The sequence below is a fragment of the Alligator sinensis genome, unplaced genomic scaffold, assembly GCF_000455745.1.
Source record: "Alligator sinensis unplaced genomic scaffold, ASM45574v1 scaffold39_1, whole genome shotgun sequence".
Taxonomy (NCBI): Eukaryota; Metazoa; Chordata; order Crocodylia; family Alligatoridae; genus Alligator; species Alligator sinensis.
Genome location: NW_005842299.1, coordinates 1132029 through 1148057, shown reverse-complemented (window position 1 = coordinate 1148057; position 16029 = coordinate 1132029). Strand labels below are relative to the sequence as shown.

The window sequence follows — 16029 nt, the reverse complement described above, 5'->3', positions numbered from 1 at the left end:
TGCACTCTCTGCCAGTCACCTATGGGCTCCAAATCCATACCTAATGTAATTGCATGAAAACTAAGTTACACCTGAGAACAATTTTTCCTTGGATGTTTCCCACAAGTTTGGTAGCAAGAATTATATGGTCACTTCTATTATAATTGTGTGTTTACATGTGTTCTTCTCTGTACTTTTTGAATGCAATAAATAGATCTTGTCATGAATCTAAATATCTAAAGTGCTTGAGCAAGTAAGAGGGCTAGAGTACAACAGAGGTTTGGAAGGGCTTCTTGGTTTTTCATTGTTTAGGGTTAAGAGTGTAGTGCCATATACATATGGACCCCATTGAAGTTCAGCAATTTAAAGCAGACCTGTAGCTAGTGGCCTCAGGGCTACATGCAGCCTCTGAGTGGTTAACAGCTGGCCCATGGTCTCCTGCCCAGTTGCTGCTCCTCCCACCACTCTTGCTGCTGCTGTTGACAGGGTCTCCAAGCTCCCCCTCTGTCTTTCAGCTTCTACTTCCTATCCCTCATCTGCTCATAAGGAGTGAGGCAGCATGGATCACTGAGGTCCAGGGAGCCCGTGGTCCCAGTCATACTGTTGGTGCTACCCACACAGCAGCAAGGAAAGCCTATGCTTCCTCTGCAGCTGTGGAGAGTGAGAGGAGGGACAGAGGGAACACACTGCCCACAAGGAGTTGGGCAGTTCAAAAGCTGTACAGCCCTGCATTCTGTTATACGATTACAGTCACTTCCCATATCTGTTATTTTAGATATCACCATATATTACCCCCACTTTGATTGCCTGATGTTGACCTGTATGTAGATGGCTGATGTGTAATACCCATACCAAGATACACCCTAATGAGTAAGCAGCCATGGGATTCTGCCTATGTAAGAGATCAGGGATTTTACAGCATGCTTCCCTATACATTCTTTCCTGTGTCCACACAATGAAGATGTAATTCCATCAGGACTTTAACAACTTCCAGCCCTCCATCAACTGACTCTTGAGTATTTCACCCAACAAATTCATTTCATGGACTTCACTATGAAACTTGGTAATAGTCACATTACTGCCATACCTTATCAGAAACCAACTGACCATTACATCTACCTCCTCTCAAACAGCTTTGATCCTAAGATCACCACTAGATTTACTGTCTACATCCAATCTGTTACAACCACACCGCTCCAATTCCATTAAGCTACATACCTCAGGGATCTAGAAAAGGGTTTCCTACACTTAAAATACAAACCCCAAAGCAAGACTCAGATCCTGCTCCAACCTGCTTGCAATACCAATCCTGTGACAATGACAATAGAATCCTTCTGGTCATAACTTACAGCCCCAAGCTTGAACACATCTGACACATCAGTAATGAACTTGAATCCCTCCTGGTACATGACAACCATGTCCTGGCTCCCCAACCTCAAACAATATATTTCCAGCAAGAGACTACATATCTCCAATTTTCACCAAGCTACCAGGCCTTGTTGCAGACCCATAAGCCTGCTGTGCTCCTTCATCAACACATATATCATAACTGGTCCAAACAAAACAAAGTATAACACTGCGGGTTCATTCACCTGCTCCTCCACCAATGTCATATACACCATCACCTTCTTACAGTGCTTTTCTGCTGTCTCCATTGGCCAGATGGGGCAATCCCTACATGAAAGAATGCATGGACATTAATTCAATGTCAATTCCAGAAATCCACAATACCCCACGGCAGCATGTTTCAACTTCCCTGCCCACTGACCTCAGAATAGCTGTAACTTTAAAAAACAACTTGAACATGAAATTGTGGAACAAGGAATCATCCACAGACTGGATTGTGTTAACTATGAGCTCAACAGGGACTATGGATTCTTACTGCATTACCTAGGCTAGCTGTTAACTCCAGGGTCCTTCACGCTGCTAACTACCTTGTTCATTTCAGCTGAACTAACTAACCCACTTTTTACTTCTTAGCAGTGTCCCTGCCCCTGTTTCTGTATAATACCTACCTTCTACCAGTCTATTCATGAGCTGTGAAAGTTCATGCCTCTAAGAGCTGGTCAGTCTCTAAAGTAACACCCTGTCCTAGCTTCTGCCTGACTATAGACGAACACAGCTAACACCCTTCTGTAACAAATTTATGACTGTCACACAGACTAGTGGAGAAGTTACTGCTGGATCTTGCATGCAGCTACTTCGACTCAGGAGGTCAAAAACATCCAAAGGCAGGATTAGCATAATATCCGAGTACTTTATTAAGTGGCTCTAAATTCATACTGAAACTCTTTGGGACAAGGACAACCTTTCATGTGTTTTTACAACTTCTAGCACAACTGTGTCATGACTACAGGCCCTGGGCACTACTGCTATGCAGTAACAGTGGAAGACAGAATTTAGGATTACCTCATTTGACACAGGAGAACCACATCAGTCCTGATAGCAAAACCTCAGACTGCAGCCAGTTTACCCAACCCCAGGGAAGATCACCCCAATGAAAAGGCAACATATTGATTCTCACACCTTAACACTTGGAGGATTACCAGTTAGACAGCCTTGTGTCAAGCTAAAGATGAAAATGAAAAAACCCTTGAAAATATATAGCAAAACAAATCAGTTCTACTGGAAAGACTGCTGACAAGAGTTCAATAAAAAAAAATAAAGTTGACATTGGAAAATAAATTAAACTGACGACATATTTGTATTTAATAACTGGGTTCTCTCAACTTTATATTTAAAATAAAGAACTTACATTGCTCCGCACAAAAAAAAGAAAGGCAACACCTTTTTAATTTTTAACACAAGAGGCAAGGAAGAAAAACAAAAACCTTTAGTACTTTTCTTGGAGATATTATAGATAAAAGTCAATCAGAAGAAATAAATGCAGAATTTAATAAGCACTTGAATATAAACAAAAAATTGGATAAGTGCAATATATAAACAAACCTTCTTGTGAACTTGATGTAATATGGTGGATTAACATTCTGACAGTCTGTAAATCACCTACCTACAAAACAAGAACAACTGAGCCCATAACTGGTTCAGAGTAGATGTGCATTAGTTTAATTTCTTCATAATATATTTTAGTAAAATTAGGAGAAATCCAACAGGACCCAAAGCTTGCATTTCCCACTTTATTACTAAATTAGCTCTGAATATTACATTCAGAGAAGAGCATGGACCAAAACCCTTGTTTTTTTTATTGCTTCTGTTGTACTTCTGGTGAAGAGCTTTCTGTAGATGGCAGCTGGAATTTCATTTAGGTGGTAGCAGGGAGAAAGAAAAAAGTTGGCAGGATTCCTACTTCCGGTCCTGTTGCAGGAAAGTAGGTTTGAGAAGCAATGTCCAATCAACAGAACAGCCCCAGACTATACACCACCTGGAATGATTTAGAGCAGCTCCTTTAAGTGATGCCAGGGGTTTCAGCCCCAACTTCATGGGAACTTAAAGACATATTTTCCTGAACATCTGGAGATTCTACTCTTAGTATCTTAGCACTAGATCTTAGTTTCATACAACAGTCCTGGTTTGTTTTGGCAACATCAACAGCAATAGCAGAAGATGTTATTTATATTTTAATATGGGAAAGGCAAAGTTTAGAAGTGATGCAAATGCAGCAGCTTCACTCAAAGTGGAAAAGGCATTAGATCAGCTTAGGTGCAACTAACTGCAGACTGTTATCAGTGAGGATTATTTCAGCATTTATAAATCCTACTATAACTTTGAATCTTAAGTGGACATTTGTTCACTCAGAAAAATGTTTTCCCTAATTTAGGACAACCCCTATAACCCAGATGCCTGCGCCTTTGGGATAAAAGTTAGGAGCAAGCTAATTATTAATTTGTCCACCTCTGTCTTTCCCGAAAAGCACAAGAAAGAAAACAAATAAAAAAAACACAGTTTACAAGAATGGTTATAAGACAGAAACTAGATGTTAAAAATTGACAGTACTGTATAAAATGTCAGAATGGTCCTATGTTTATTGTATCTACCCATTTCCATACCTAAATGCCATGTTTAGAAATATACAAAAATTGGGGTGTGTGTGTGTTTATACACACATACACACACTCATCAACCCTTATATACCCGAGACAGCTATTCGCTTCACCAACAGCCATGAAAAGTAGTAGAGAAACAATGATGTGATCACAGCAATGAGGGATAAGTTAGTGTTGTTATTCTTTCAACATATGAGTATTTGCCCTAGTCCTAGGAGTAATTGTTGAGTTTGTGGAAATGAATTAGATGAAGGATTATAGTACAATTTTTCTAGTATATGGTTAAAACACAGTGAGACACATCAACTGTTGGGCAAATGTGGACGTGTAGATACATATAGAAGAATAATTAGACCCTTGCTATACTTCTGTTAAGTTTGGTCCAGCCTTCTTTTATGATAAATATATTTGTGTTCTGTGTGTGTGTGTCGACACACACACACACAACTGAAATGCTCTTTTTCATATAAGAATTCTTGAAGGTTTTTTCAGAACCACATGTCTAGAACAGAAGTTAACTACATGTTTCAGTAGTAAAGAGGAATGCCTACTAAGTGCTCAAAAATCTTGAGAAAAGCTTGTCATATTCACAGTAAAGTGTGACATACACTTCACATTATAAAATATAAACAAGATTTGCATAGACAATTAGACTTGTTTAGACAATTAGACTTATTTTGATACTGAAAATAAAAATATATAATAGAATCTTTAGATTACAAAAATAGCAAACAAGCAAGATATTTTGAAATCTTCAGGCACAGGAGCCTTGTGGCATATTTTGGAAAGACTATGAAGTAGCATAGAGTTTTCCTCTTTGTTGAAATGTTTCAAATCCGACCCAGGATTTTACTGCCACACTCCTGCTCGTTGGTTCTTATTCCCAGTTTGTTCAAAAAACATGAAATCCTAAATGGGGGAGGAGGAACAACAAAACAATCATAAATTAGTGATTTCTGAAATACCATTTATACAACTCACAGCAATCTTTGTTATTTTGCAGATAGTTCAAGATAGTGTTTCTGTGTTTTGGATCAATTGATGCAATCTTCAAGGCTTAAAAGTTTCTTAGAAGATCTGTTTGTTAGTAATAAGGTCTAATAAATGGCTTCTGACCACACAGCTTTCAAAACAAAGCAGCCACAATTTCTGCTTTTCAGTTTACTATTTTTAAAGTGAAGTGGGGGTGGAGGAGGGACCTGAAGGAATCTGCATGACATGAAGCATCATTTATCAAAATTTACCTTAAAAATAAATAAATAAATAAATAAAATATATATATATATATATATATCCTTCTGTTCACAGAACGGTTACAATATACTCGTTCCTGCTTGATTTTGAGCCAAAGTAGACCAGTCATCCTGTCAATCATTAGTAGTGTGAAACACTATCCCTTATTTTATTCATTTTATTTTCCTTTTGAGACTGCATATTATTACCTTGACTGAGGAAGCAATCTTAAGAAAGAAAGGTGGATTTTCCCCAAATTGAAGAGTCAAGAGAGCAGGATGGAGGGTGGGGGAAAGTAGCTTTCCTACTGACGTGCTTTGGATAATTTTTCCTTTTGAAAGGCACTTGAATCTTTCGGTGTCAGATTTTTCTCTCTGCTCTGGATTTTTTTTCTTTCTTTTTTTTTTTTTTTTCCAAAGGGGGCTGTCTATTGCTTGAAAAAAAACAAACAAAACCCACACCACACGACACACTTTCTTATTGGTCATGCTGTGGTCTGCAGATCCATTACAGCAGTTTCCCTCCAAAACAAGAAGTAGGACTGTCCATTGTGTACAGGCTTCTAAAACAAAGTAACTATCCATTCTGACACTCCCTTACATGGGAATTGTAGCTTAAAGAATTCCTCCACTGACTAAAAATTAAGTGATCAACATATTGCATTTGTTGACTTTATATAGTGAAGGTCACTTGGCTACCTAGCAAGTCTCATGATAAGAGATACATCTCCTTCCTCTGAAACCAATTGCTGGGGCAGGTCTTTAACATGTAGATACCTGCCAGACATGCAGGTAAAGGCATGTTTGGATCTTATCAATTGTACTTTCTGCCCTGCCGTACACACATGGCAGGAAGCGTGATTGTGGGATTGAGCATCAGATCCCATCACAGCTTACTACTGGTGCAGGGGGAGCACACCCCACTGGGAGCCCAGGTCAGCTGAGGGGACTCTTCATCACAGGAGAGCCTGGTGCACCCCTTCAAGTGGGAGTCCCATCCACTGATTCAGATTCCCAGCCAAGGTGCTGTACCTGGCCACATATTCAATTAATGCCATCGAAGGAACCAACTGCCAAGTTACTAAACATTTTTTGTGGAACAACTTTGTGCTTATTCCTCGTTTTAGGATGCCATGAATTTCTTTAACATGTGGCCAGGTTACAACTTAAGATAAGATTAGCTGGCTAATCAGGTCTCAAGTGTATCATGTGGCTAAGGCCTTAATGAATGAAAGTATCTTTGCTTTGGAAATGAATGCTACAAATGGTCACAAGAACTTTTTGTCTTGTTAAGACTGGCCTGGCCATGTAAAACATGTGGGTCTTAATTAGATCTATTCCATATCCTGATAGCAAAGCTCCCTATTAAATCACAGAAAAATCTGACTATGGGTATAGGGAAAAAAATATCTATAGATATATAGATATATACAGTTACTTTAAACTGGAAGAGGAAGCTGCCTCTGCTCCTTGTGAATACACAGCAGCAGCTGTTCTGCTCTAACTGAGGTCTTTGTGAGCCTGTAACTATGCAGTGAGCTACGTACATACATCCCTGGATGAAGCAGGGTTAAAGCTGGAACAGTTCTGCTCCACTTGTATTGCTATAGAATCACTGTAGTTGTTATGTCTATGTGCCTTGTTTATTAGTGCTTTACAATTCCTGGTATAATGTGGGTCTCTCTGAAATGTAAAAACACATGCTTAAACTTTGAGCACAGGATCAATCCTGTGTCAGTTCAATGCATGTGCTATTGATGGGACTCTCACATTTTTACAAGTTGCTAAATTGTGACTTTAGTTAGTGCTATCCTTAATATTTGTATCTGCATGATAAAAATCACATACACAACATACCCATGAAAAGGTTCAATTTTTCAATTCCTTATTGATAACAAAGGAAGTACTATTATCGAAGGTGAACCATTGGCATTTCCCTCTCTGAACTGTTGCCTCCACTCCTTTTCTTTCATTATTCCTAATCAGTAGCACAAAACTATTACAGTGCTTTCAGAAAGTAATACGTGACCAAACTCTATGAGACTCCTGTGATATGGACTGGGCTAGAAGCATCCTTACATTAGCTTTCAGTGCAACAGATCAGCTTATGTAATTAGCATAACAGCCAAATGTATCCACCAAGCCTTAATTGATATTGCATCTTTATGGCACAGTAACAAAATGAGGCATCACAGGAACTAGTATCAACTAATAAGGCTATTCGCATATTTAAAAGCAGCCATTCATATTTAATTTAGTATTTCAGATTTCAAATATAAACCCATCACCTGAAAAATTAATTTGCCATGCTTTCTATAAGCTTCATCCTTTGTTCCACTGACTTCGGTGAGCCCAGGATTGACTCTTATACTAGTACAATTCAAATATATGGATAAAAAGTAAGTTTATATTTGGATATTAGAAAATTAGTGAATTACAGACTTACAATAAGGAAGCAAGCACCAATCATAACAGCTTTCATTTTAACATCAAGGTCCATTGGGAACTGGATTCCAAAATTATCAGCATCTGTAAATGCCTCTCTTACAAATCCAGTCCACTGCTTAGAAATTCTTCCAACTACATCTTCATTTGACTTCACCTGAAATAAAACAAGGTGTCAAAGTGCACCATTCAACATAAGAATTTCACATGTACTTCTAAAGCTTCATAAAAATTTCAATGGCATTTGTTTGTTTGTACACGTTACAGCACTTGATAAATTTGTCTGTGTCAGGAGTCAGCAATTATTATTATTTTAGCTGGCAATTATTTTAGCTGGCAGGCCACGTAATGAATTTTGGTGAGCTGTCAAGGCCTGCACACAAAATTTTTCACACGACATTTTAACAAACTATATGCACACACACACTAAACAGCAATCTTCTATTATAACTAGGGGTGCAACAATAAGAGATACTGATAGCCTATTTTTAACGAGTCATATTGACCAGTACTGATCCAGTTGCCAATATGCAGTCAGGCAGCTTGAAGACCAGTGTCCAGCTGGTAAGTCTGTTGTGGGGGAAAGGGCGTGGGGGAGGGGGGATGGACAGATAGAGGCCCCCATGGTGAAGGAGGGAGTAGGGCAGGGGCAGGCACTGCACAGCCAGGGTGGCGCATGGGACAGAGGCTTGGCTCTTGCTGCTACGCGCACCCCAGGAGGGCACGGGAGGCGTGTGCCCCTAGATCTGCATGCGGGATAAGGGTGGTCTGCTGCTGCGGGCTGGGGCCAGGGCAGCGCTGGACTGTTCCCAGCAGGGGTCTGGGCCGGGCTGCACTTAGGGTGGGCAGCAGCAGTGCTGGGAGGGGAGCTTCGGCAAAATTCGCTGTAGTCCCCCTCTCATCACTGCCGCCACCTGCACTGAACGCAGCCCTGGCCCAACCCCTCCGTCGGGAAGAGCCCAGCACCGCCTCAACCCACAGCAGCAGCCTGCCCTGCCACTACCCCATCCCGGCCCCCTCCAGACGAGCTACTCATGGCTCTGTCTCACACCATGCCCCACCCCAGCTGTGCAGTGCCTGCCCCAGCCCCAGCCCCTCCCTCACCACTGGGGCCCCAGTCTGCCCACCCCCCATGCCCCTTCCCCCACAACAGACTTACCAGCAGGACCCTGATGCTCTCCACGTTGCCAGGCTTTGATTTTGGCCCCCTGCACACTAAGCTATGGCTACACACATGCAGAGAGCATTTAAATTGGCCACATAAGCCAAAAAAAGCCGACTGTCAATGCTATCAATTTTCTGTATATCAATGCTGATCCAATATGGGACCAATGTATCGGTGCACCTCTAAATTACAATGTATTTTAATTTTATTTCAAGAAGTAATGTTTGTCCTTACTTATGTTTTTTGGAGTAGTTCATATAGAATCCATTGCAAACAGCTCAAAATGAAGTCTTACTTTTGAACATTGTGTGTGTAGATGTGGGGGACTGGGTATATCTGGTGGTTGTGCATACATATGTGTGTGGGGGAGCTGCCTGTGCACTTGGTCCCAGGAGCTGGGGGGGGGGTTGTTGGGCAAGTACCAAGAGAGGGAAGGCTGGGGGCTGCATGCAGAAGAGCTCACTTGGCTGATGTGGTGCAGATACAGGTCACCCCCTCCCCATCTGGCCCGTGGCTGTACCTGTGGCATTCTGCATGGGCCAAGCCCCAACCCATTCCTGTCTGGGGCAGCCTGCCTGCACCCATCACATTCCTACTGATGGCACCGCCCCAGCCACAGCCCTGGCCAGCAAGCAGTTTCTCATCAGGGCTGCCTTCAACTCACTCGGGCATCCCCAGGGGCCTACTCATTATGCTGGGCAGGCAGAGTGGGTGGAAGGTGGCCGGGAGCTGGAGCTAGAGCCCTGCACGTTGGCGGAACCCACCTTGCTGCAGCTTCCCTCCTGCTGAGCTGGGCATGTGCTGCCCAGTATGCGCCACCACAACTGCTGATGCTTCCCTATGCTAAAAGCTGCCTGGAGTGGTGCAGCAGGGGCAGGAGGAGGAAGAGGAGCTGCTGGAGATAGGGCAACTGAGCAGTACCCGAGCAGCTGCAGCAGCGGCAGTGGTAGCAGCCACGCCAGGAAGCTGTGTGCAATGGCTGGGGCCGTTGGTGGGAGCATGATGCAGGCTGTCCCAGGCAGGGATCAGCCCCATGCAGAATGCTGCACGGGCAGCCACAAGGCAGAATCAATCAACTGGTGAGCCTCATACCAGGCAGAAAGGTTGGCCCCTTGAAGGTATGACTGAAGGCATCTTCTCCCAATATCAAGCAACAGTCCACAGGAAATTAAAAGTTATACACCCTACCTTTCTGAAGTAGTGTAAACTACATGTCAATTATGTTAAAAAAAATCGTCAGTGTTCAATGCCATGCAATAGCCATTCCTCAAAACATGACAGTTTCTAAAATGTGCTTGTTTAGACTGATCTTGTAGACATTTATTGCTACTACATAGCTGCATTCTAAAAAGTCTGGATTATGAAACTAGAGTTCATTAAATTAATATAAAATTACAGGAATTGAAAATCACATCCACTTAAATGACCAAACAGGATCATCCTAACTCAGCTAGATGATTAAAACTAGTTCAAGAAAGCTATAATTTAAAACAAACTCAGTACGGTAGACATAGGGGAAAAACTGTCCTATCATATCCTACTGTAAAAACAAGTTACATATGTAAGTACATATATATAATTTACTATTTATTTCAACTGAATTAAAAGACAGATGACCTGTGTAACAATTTCAAAACATTCAACATGCATTCTAACCAGTGCACAACATTTTACTTCAACAGGATGGAACTGCTAAATTATCCAAATTATCCAAATAAATAATTCCATCTAAAAAAAGTCACTTTATTTTGATGAACCTGGAAGCCTGGATATTTATGATATCAAGATTAGTGTTTAAGATCTTTTTGTGTAATCAGTTGGATCAAAAACATTAAATTATTATAAATTGCAGTACAATGTAATGCAGAGATTATCTGACCATTTTCAAAATGAAACGAATTAGTTACAGACACTGAACTGTTATGACAACTATAACTGTAAACAGAAGAAAGATGAATACTTTACTACCTACCTCAAAATTAATATCTTCACAACAGCTGCATACAATGCATGGACCAGTGATTTTCAATACTTCCATCCTTTTCTCATTTTGAATAGTAAATTTAGGCACACAAGGGTCCCAGTCTTGGGTAATGTAGCCAACTGGGGTACCTGGAGGAGCCTGAACCTCAAGCTTCAAAACAGAAGGGGGCGGGGGGAAGGGAGGGAAATAAAAAGGACAAGCATTTGTATAAGTATTACGCCTGTGCAAAGCAGCAAATGTTTGATTCGGCTTTGGCCAATTTGGAGGGCCAGTGATTCAATTAGATTTGGAGATTCGGCCGCTGAGTCGGGCTGAATCTCCTCTGAATTGAACAGGTGGTGACAACTCCCCCAGCCCCCTGCATGGCTGCCCCACCCAGCCCCAGCATCCCAGCACTTAAAAAAAAGAAAAAAAAGAAAAAAAGAAGCCCTGCACTCACCAGCTACAGCAGTGGTGATCGGGGCCTCTTGGGGCTCGTTGCAGAGCCCCCCCCCCATGCAGCACGGGGGCAGTGGGTATTGCCCCCCCTCCCCCCACCTGGTACCCGCATAGCAGCTGTTGCATCATATGGGTGCAGTGCAGATAAGCAGGGTACCACGTACTGTCCCCAAGCTGGGACAGCTCCAGCAGTCACCCAGAGCCTGGAAGTACTCAGCCCAAGCAGCCCGAGCTCCTGGATAGCACATGGAGCCCCACCGTGCTCTGCTGAGCCATGCAGCACCTGCGTGATGCAACAGCTACTGCGTGGATGCTAGGCGAGGCGGGGGCGATCCCCACTGCCCCCTGCTGCAGTCAGGGGGGAGGGGGGGGGGAGCTCTGACAGGCCCCAGAGGCCTCATTCACCACTGCTCCAGCCAGTGAGTGCGGGCCTTATTTATTTATTTATTTATTTTTTTTAAGTGTCGAGACACCTGGGCCTGGCGGGGCTCCACCCATGGTCCCCTCCCTCAGCCCCCCCACCCCCCCCCTTCCAGCACAGAGCCCAGGTCCAGCTCCCTGCAGCTGCGAGTGGGGACTGCCCAAATCTCCGTATCGATTTGGACCTTTTAATGGGGCTCCCAATTCAATTCAGAGATTCAGCCCCTGAATCTCCTCCGAATCAAATCAGCTACCAAAGCTTCACACAGGCCTAATGAGTATGCCAGAATTTTTAATGTTCTTATAAAATTATCTTTGGTACAGACAAATATTGTGAGGAAACTTCCTTTAAAAAAAAAAAAAAAAATCAAGCAGATTCACCTGAAAGCACAAAGACTCAAACAGAACCAAAAGATACTGGACTAGTCAGACTATTTTTGTTAGTGATGTTTTCCAAATACATAAGAACTACAATTTTCACCTTAACATTATATTATTGTATACCCCAAGCTCACATTAAATTAACTGCAGATCATTTTATTAATCTGATTTAAGTTTGCCTGCTAAGACAGAACATGAAAAAGTAAAGAAAAGAAAAGAAATTCTGGGAGAAACAAAGCTTCGACAGATTGGAATTCAAAACAGAAAACAGCATATTACTGTACGTCTTTCAGTGGAAACTCTTAGTGAGGGCCTAGGAATGTGAAGATATTTTGAATTTTGGATTAAAAACTGTTGCTTCATTAGGGTTCAATCCTGAAAGCTGTTATGCATGAACTTTCCATGGATAATATTAAGTCAATGAAGAATACTTCAGTTTGCCTTCCAAGAACCACACATAGCATTAAGCCCTTAATTAGCATTATCTGACCAGGTTAGGAGTTCTATTAAAAAGGGATCACAGAAGTCATGACAGACACTGGAAGAAACACTGACAGACACACATACTTGATATTTCCCCAAAAGTTTCAGATGAAATCAGTCCTATTGTATCTCCCCTCTTGACACCAACAAAATCAAGCCCAAAAGAATTTAACACTAAAGAAAGACTTAGAAAGGAACAACTCACCTCTTGCAAACAGCAAGGACAACAGCAAGAAGAGCACCTGAGAGGTCTTTGCAATGTGATCACTTCTTGCCCTATATTATCAAAAATCTTAATGGTGAAAGGTCGCGATGGTCCACAACAATTGCGAGTACAGCAATCATTCTCTTCTGCTGCAAAGTATACCCTTTGTCCCATGGCATTTTTTATTTCATATTTGTTGTTTGTTTCAAAACCAGTAATAACTGAAAAGTAAAACAGTTTAGTTAAGTTTGTGCTGAGTGATTCTATCAATGTAAACACCAAAAGTAGCATAACCCCAGTCAGAATCTGGAAACCACTGTGCTAATCTCTAGAGAAATTTATGTGAAGATTCAAGCCTTTTTACTGAAGAGTTTACAATCCAAAAAGAATACTGCCTTAGAAGTGAAAAGGGGGACAATATTGCATAATTTTGTATGCATTTGTGATGTTTCTTTATATTATGAATAACCTGCTAACTATTCTCTCCACTGCTCAGTCTAAACTGACTAATTTCTGTTACATTATGGCACAGTTGACTCACATTATATAAGACCTTTTCTGTCTTGAGAAAGGCAAGCTAAAAAGTGAGCAGATATGTCTGGCACCAAGGTAGTGGCAGCAAGGAGCCAGAAAACAAAAACAGATAACTAGGGAGGACCAGCATTGTGAATGGCCCTGAAGGAAGAACAAGAAGCCTTAAACTGATATGGGGAGAAAGCAGAGGGATCCAAAGAGAGAGAAAATACCATCAGAGCTGCAGACCACAAAGCTCCATTTTGAAAAGAGGCAAAAGGAAAAATTTTGGGGTAGGGAAGCCAAAGAGTAATCACAGTAAGTGATATAATAGGCAGTGCTCATCTGGACAAGAATGGGAGGCAGCTGGGGGAGGGTGGGGATGAGGGAGGCAGGTGGGAGGCGGTGCTGAACAAAAGTGGATACAGTCTTAGAAGTGATATGGAAAGAAAACTTAGGGATATAATCTGGTTGCATAGGGTAATAAAGAAGCAGTCCAAAGCAACATCCATTAAAAAAAAGTCATGAGTGATAAGAGAACCTAGATGTGATAAAAAATAAGAGAACACGAGTACCAAGAAGTTGGAGGAAAAAACAAGTTCATTTAAAATTAACTGCAAGACATCCAGATGTCAGGCCAAATTATGAGACAAGTCTGAAACGGAAAGGGACATCTCTAAAGAAACAGTTATAACTATGTGAATAAATTAGATCATAGATATATATTATACAGATAGCATCATTATACTAATTATTTACTGCATTTAATTAATTGTACTTCTAAATTTGAGATACTCAAAAAAGCAACTTCAAAAGTACAACTCTACTCTGTTCCTCTTCTACTGCTGTTGTCCCCTGAACATACTATAATGCAGAATTAATGAAGATATGCAATTAATAAATTACATTAAAATTAATAAAGGCTCTTTCTTTTAAAAGAAATGCCAACAAAGAATTTTTTTCATTAACTCAGGCTAAAGTTTAACAATCATGTGTGGTTACTAGATGATGGACCAGAGCAGTTTAAGACTGTGCTAATTGAAAAACTGGTACATACTTTCCAGAAGCTCAATCTGCTGATGAATTAATATCTGGTCAATCTGTTAGTGATTAAAAAAAACAGATTAGAATGAGAAGTGGAAGATAAAAATAGGAAAACAAAATATTTCTTTTTTGCTTCAGAAAAAATTATATTTCAGAATGAAAATCTGTGAATCAATCAGTATTTGCACGGTCAGATTCTCTGGCAGTTGCCACATGGAATTGATCTCACACATACCCAACCCACCCATGCAGACCAACTTAAAAGCTATTCCTGGAAAAAGACTTCAAAATTTCAAACATTCAGACTCTGGTTTTGAGAGTTGTTATGGACTGGGGGACTTCTACAGAGGGCTGGAGCTGCAACACTTTCCTTCCCCCTACTGGCAAAACAATATTTTGGATTGTAGCTGGGACTAAGATATTGCTTCAGGATTTACTAAATCTTTCTGAAAAACAAAATTCTGCTGAACTGTTGCAGGAAAGCAAGTACCAATGTGGTGAAAGTATTAATCTCCAGTTTCTTATGTCTATTTGAAAATATCTGGAGGATGAAATATTAGTTATTAAAAAATGGCATGGCAAAAGGCATGAAGTCTGACTATATTACCACTGCCACATTACAATATGAGCTCTTGCCCCAGTACACCATCCTTCCAAGAACTGCTGTTTACAACATAAAGATACATAACGGTGCAGTCTCTATAGTCATTCCAGCGGGGGGGGTGGGGGGGGGTCCTCTAAATTTGCTCCTGCCTAGCAAGGAGCAAATTAAAAAGAAACCAGAGCATATGACTCATGTCCTAAAACTGAGTCTGTAACATTACAAAATGAGCTACTGAAAAGCCACAAAATGGTAAATTCTTTCAGTTACAATGGGTCTGGTATAATTCTGACAACTGACCCATGTGCAAAAGATGTAAATGCACTCCTCTCCTTCCCTCCAAAAGAAAAACCACACGTGATCCTGTGAGCCACCAGTTCCCACTAGATTAAACATGTCAAGTTACCCAGTAGCTTTGCTTTTTCTGATCAGAGTAAAGTGAAGAATATAAATACCTGACTTAAGTATTCTAATCCAGGAGGACAGTTGAGAGGAGGGGGTGGTGCTGGCATCCAGGGTGCCCCACCAGGCCCAACAGGCTGATTTTGGACTGGGGGCACCCCAGGTGCATATGGAGTTCCTACTGGGTGGCCCTGGAAGACATAGTTAGCTTGTCCAGGAGCACCTAGTTTATGGGAAGAGCAAAATAAAACCGGAATAAAATTCTGAAAAATAGATATTAAAAAGAAAAGTGTAAATGTATCATGACAAAAAAAAAAAAAATCACTGCAATCCCAGAGCTTCAGCATCAATGTCAAGATGTGACTTAAATATTGTGGACTCTTGACTGATAATGACATTAGCTCCTATCTTTCTAGCTGTCTGCAGCATGAATAGAGAATTTTTTTCCACACTGTTTTATTCCAAACTGGTTTGAAGAAGGGGGAGGAGGAGGGTGGGGAGGGAGGAAAGAGAGACGCTTTTCTTTTGACTTTTTAAACCTTTATTGCATAAATATTAAAAAGAAATTGGTAAAAGTGCAAAGGTATGTGGTCCTCTCAGGGGTTGAACATGAAACACTTGTTAGCAACAAAAAACCACCATATCACCAGAGACTGAAACCTCTTCCTCCATGCCCCTCATGGCATTGAGCATGTAGGACCAGCTGTCCATCTTCCACCTTGCAGAGGGAAAG

General features: G+C 41.2%; 1 protein-coding gene across 4 annotated transcripts in view; it reads right to left on the bottom strand.

Moving 5' to 3' along the window:
- Positions 1–2687: 2687 nt before the first annotated feature.
- Positions 2688–16029, bottom strand: part of PLSCR1 (phospholipid scramblase 1) — a 26891-nt gene continuing 13549 nt past the window's right edge. For all 4 annotated transcript variants that reach the window (XM_025209641.1, XM_014522088.2, XM_025209639.1 and 1 more), the window contains 6 exons: positions 15350–15519; positions 14307–14349; positions 12737–12957; positions 10798–10959; positions 7662–7817; positions 2688–4892 (listed from right to left, as the gene is read on the bottom strand). In XM_025209641.1, coding sequence (XP_025065426.1) covers positions 4833–4892; positions 7662–7817; positions 10798–10959; positions 12737–12957; positions 14307–14349; positions 15350–15519 — 812 coding nt within the window. In that variant the 3' untranslated portion in view covers positions 2688–4832. The remainder of the gene's footprint in view (positions 4893–7661; positions 7818–10797; positions 10960–12736; positions 12958–14306; positions 14350–15349; positions 15520–16029) is intronic.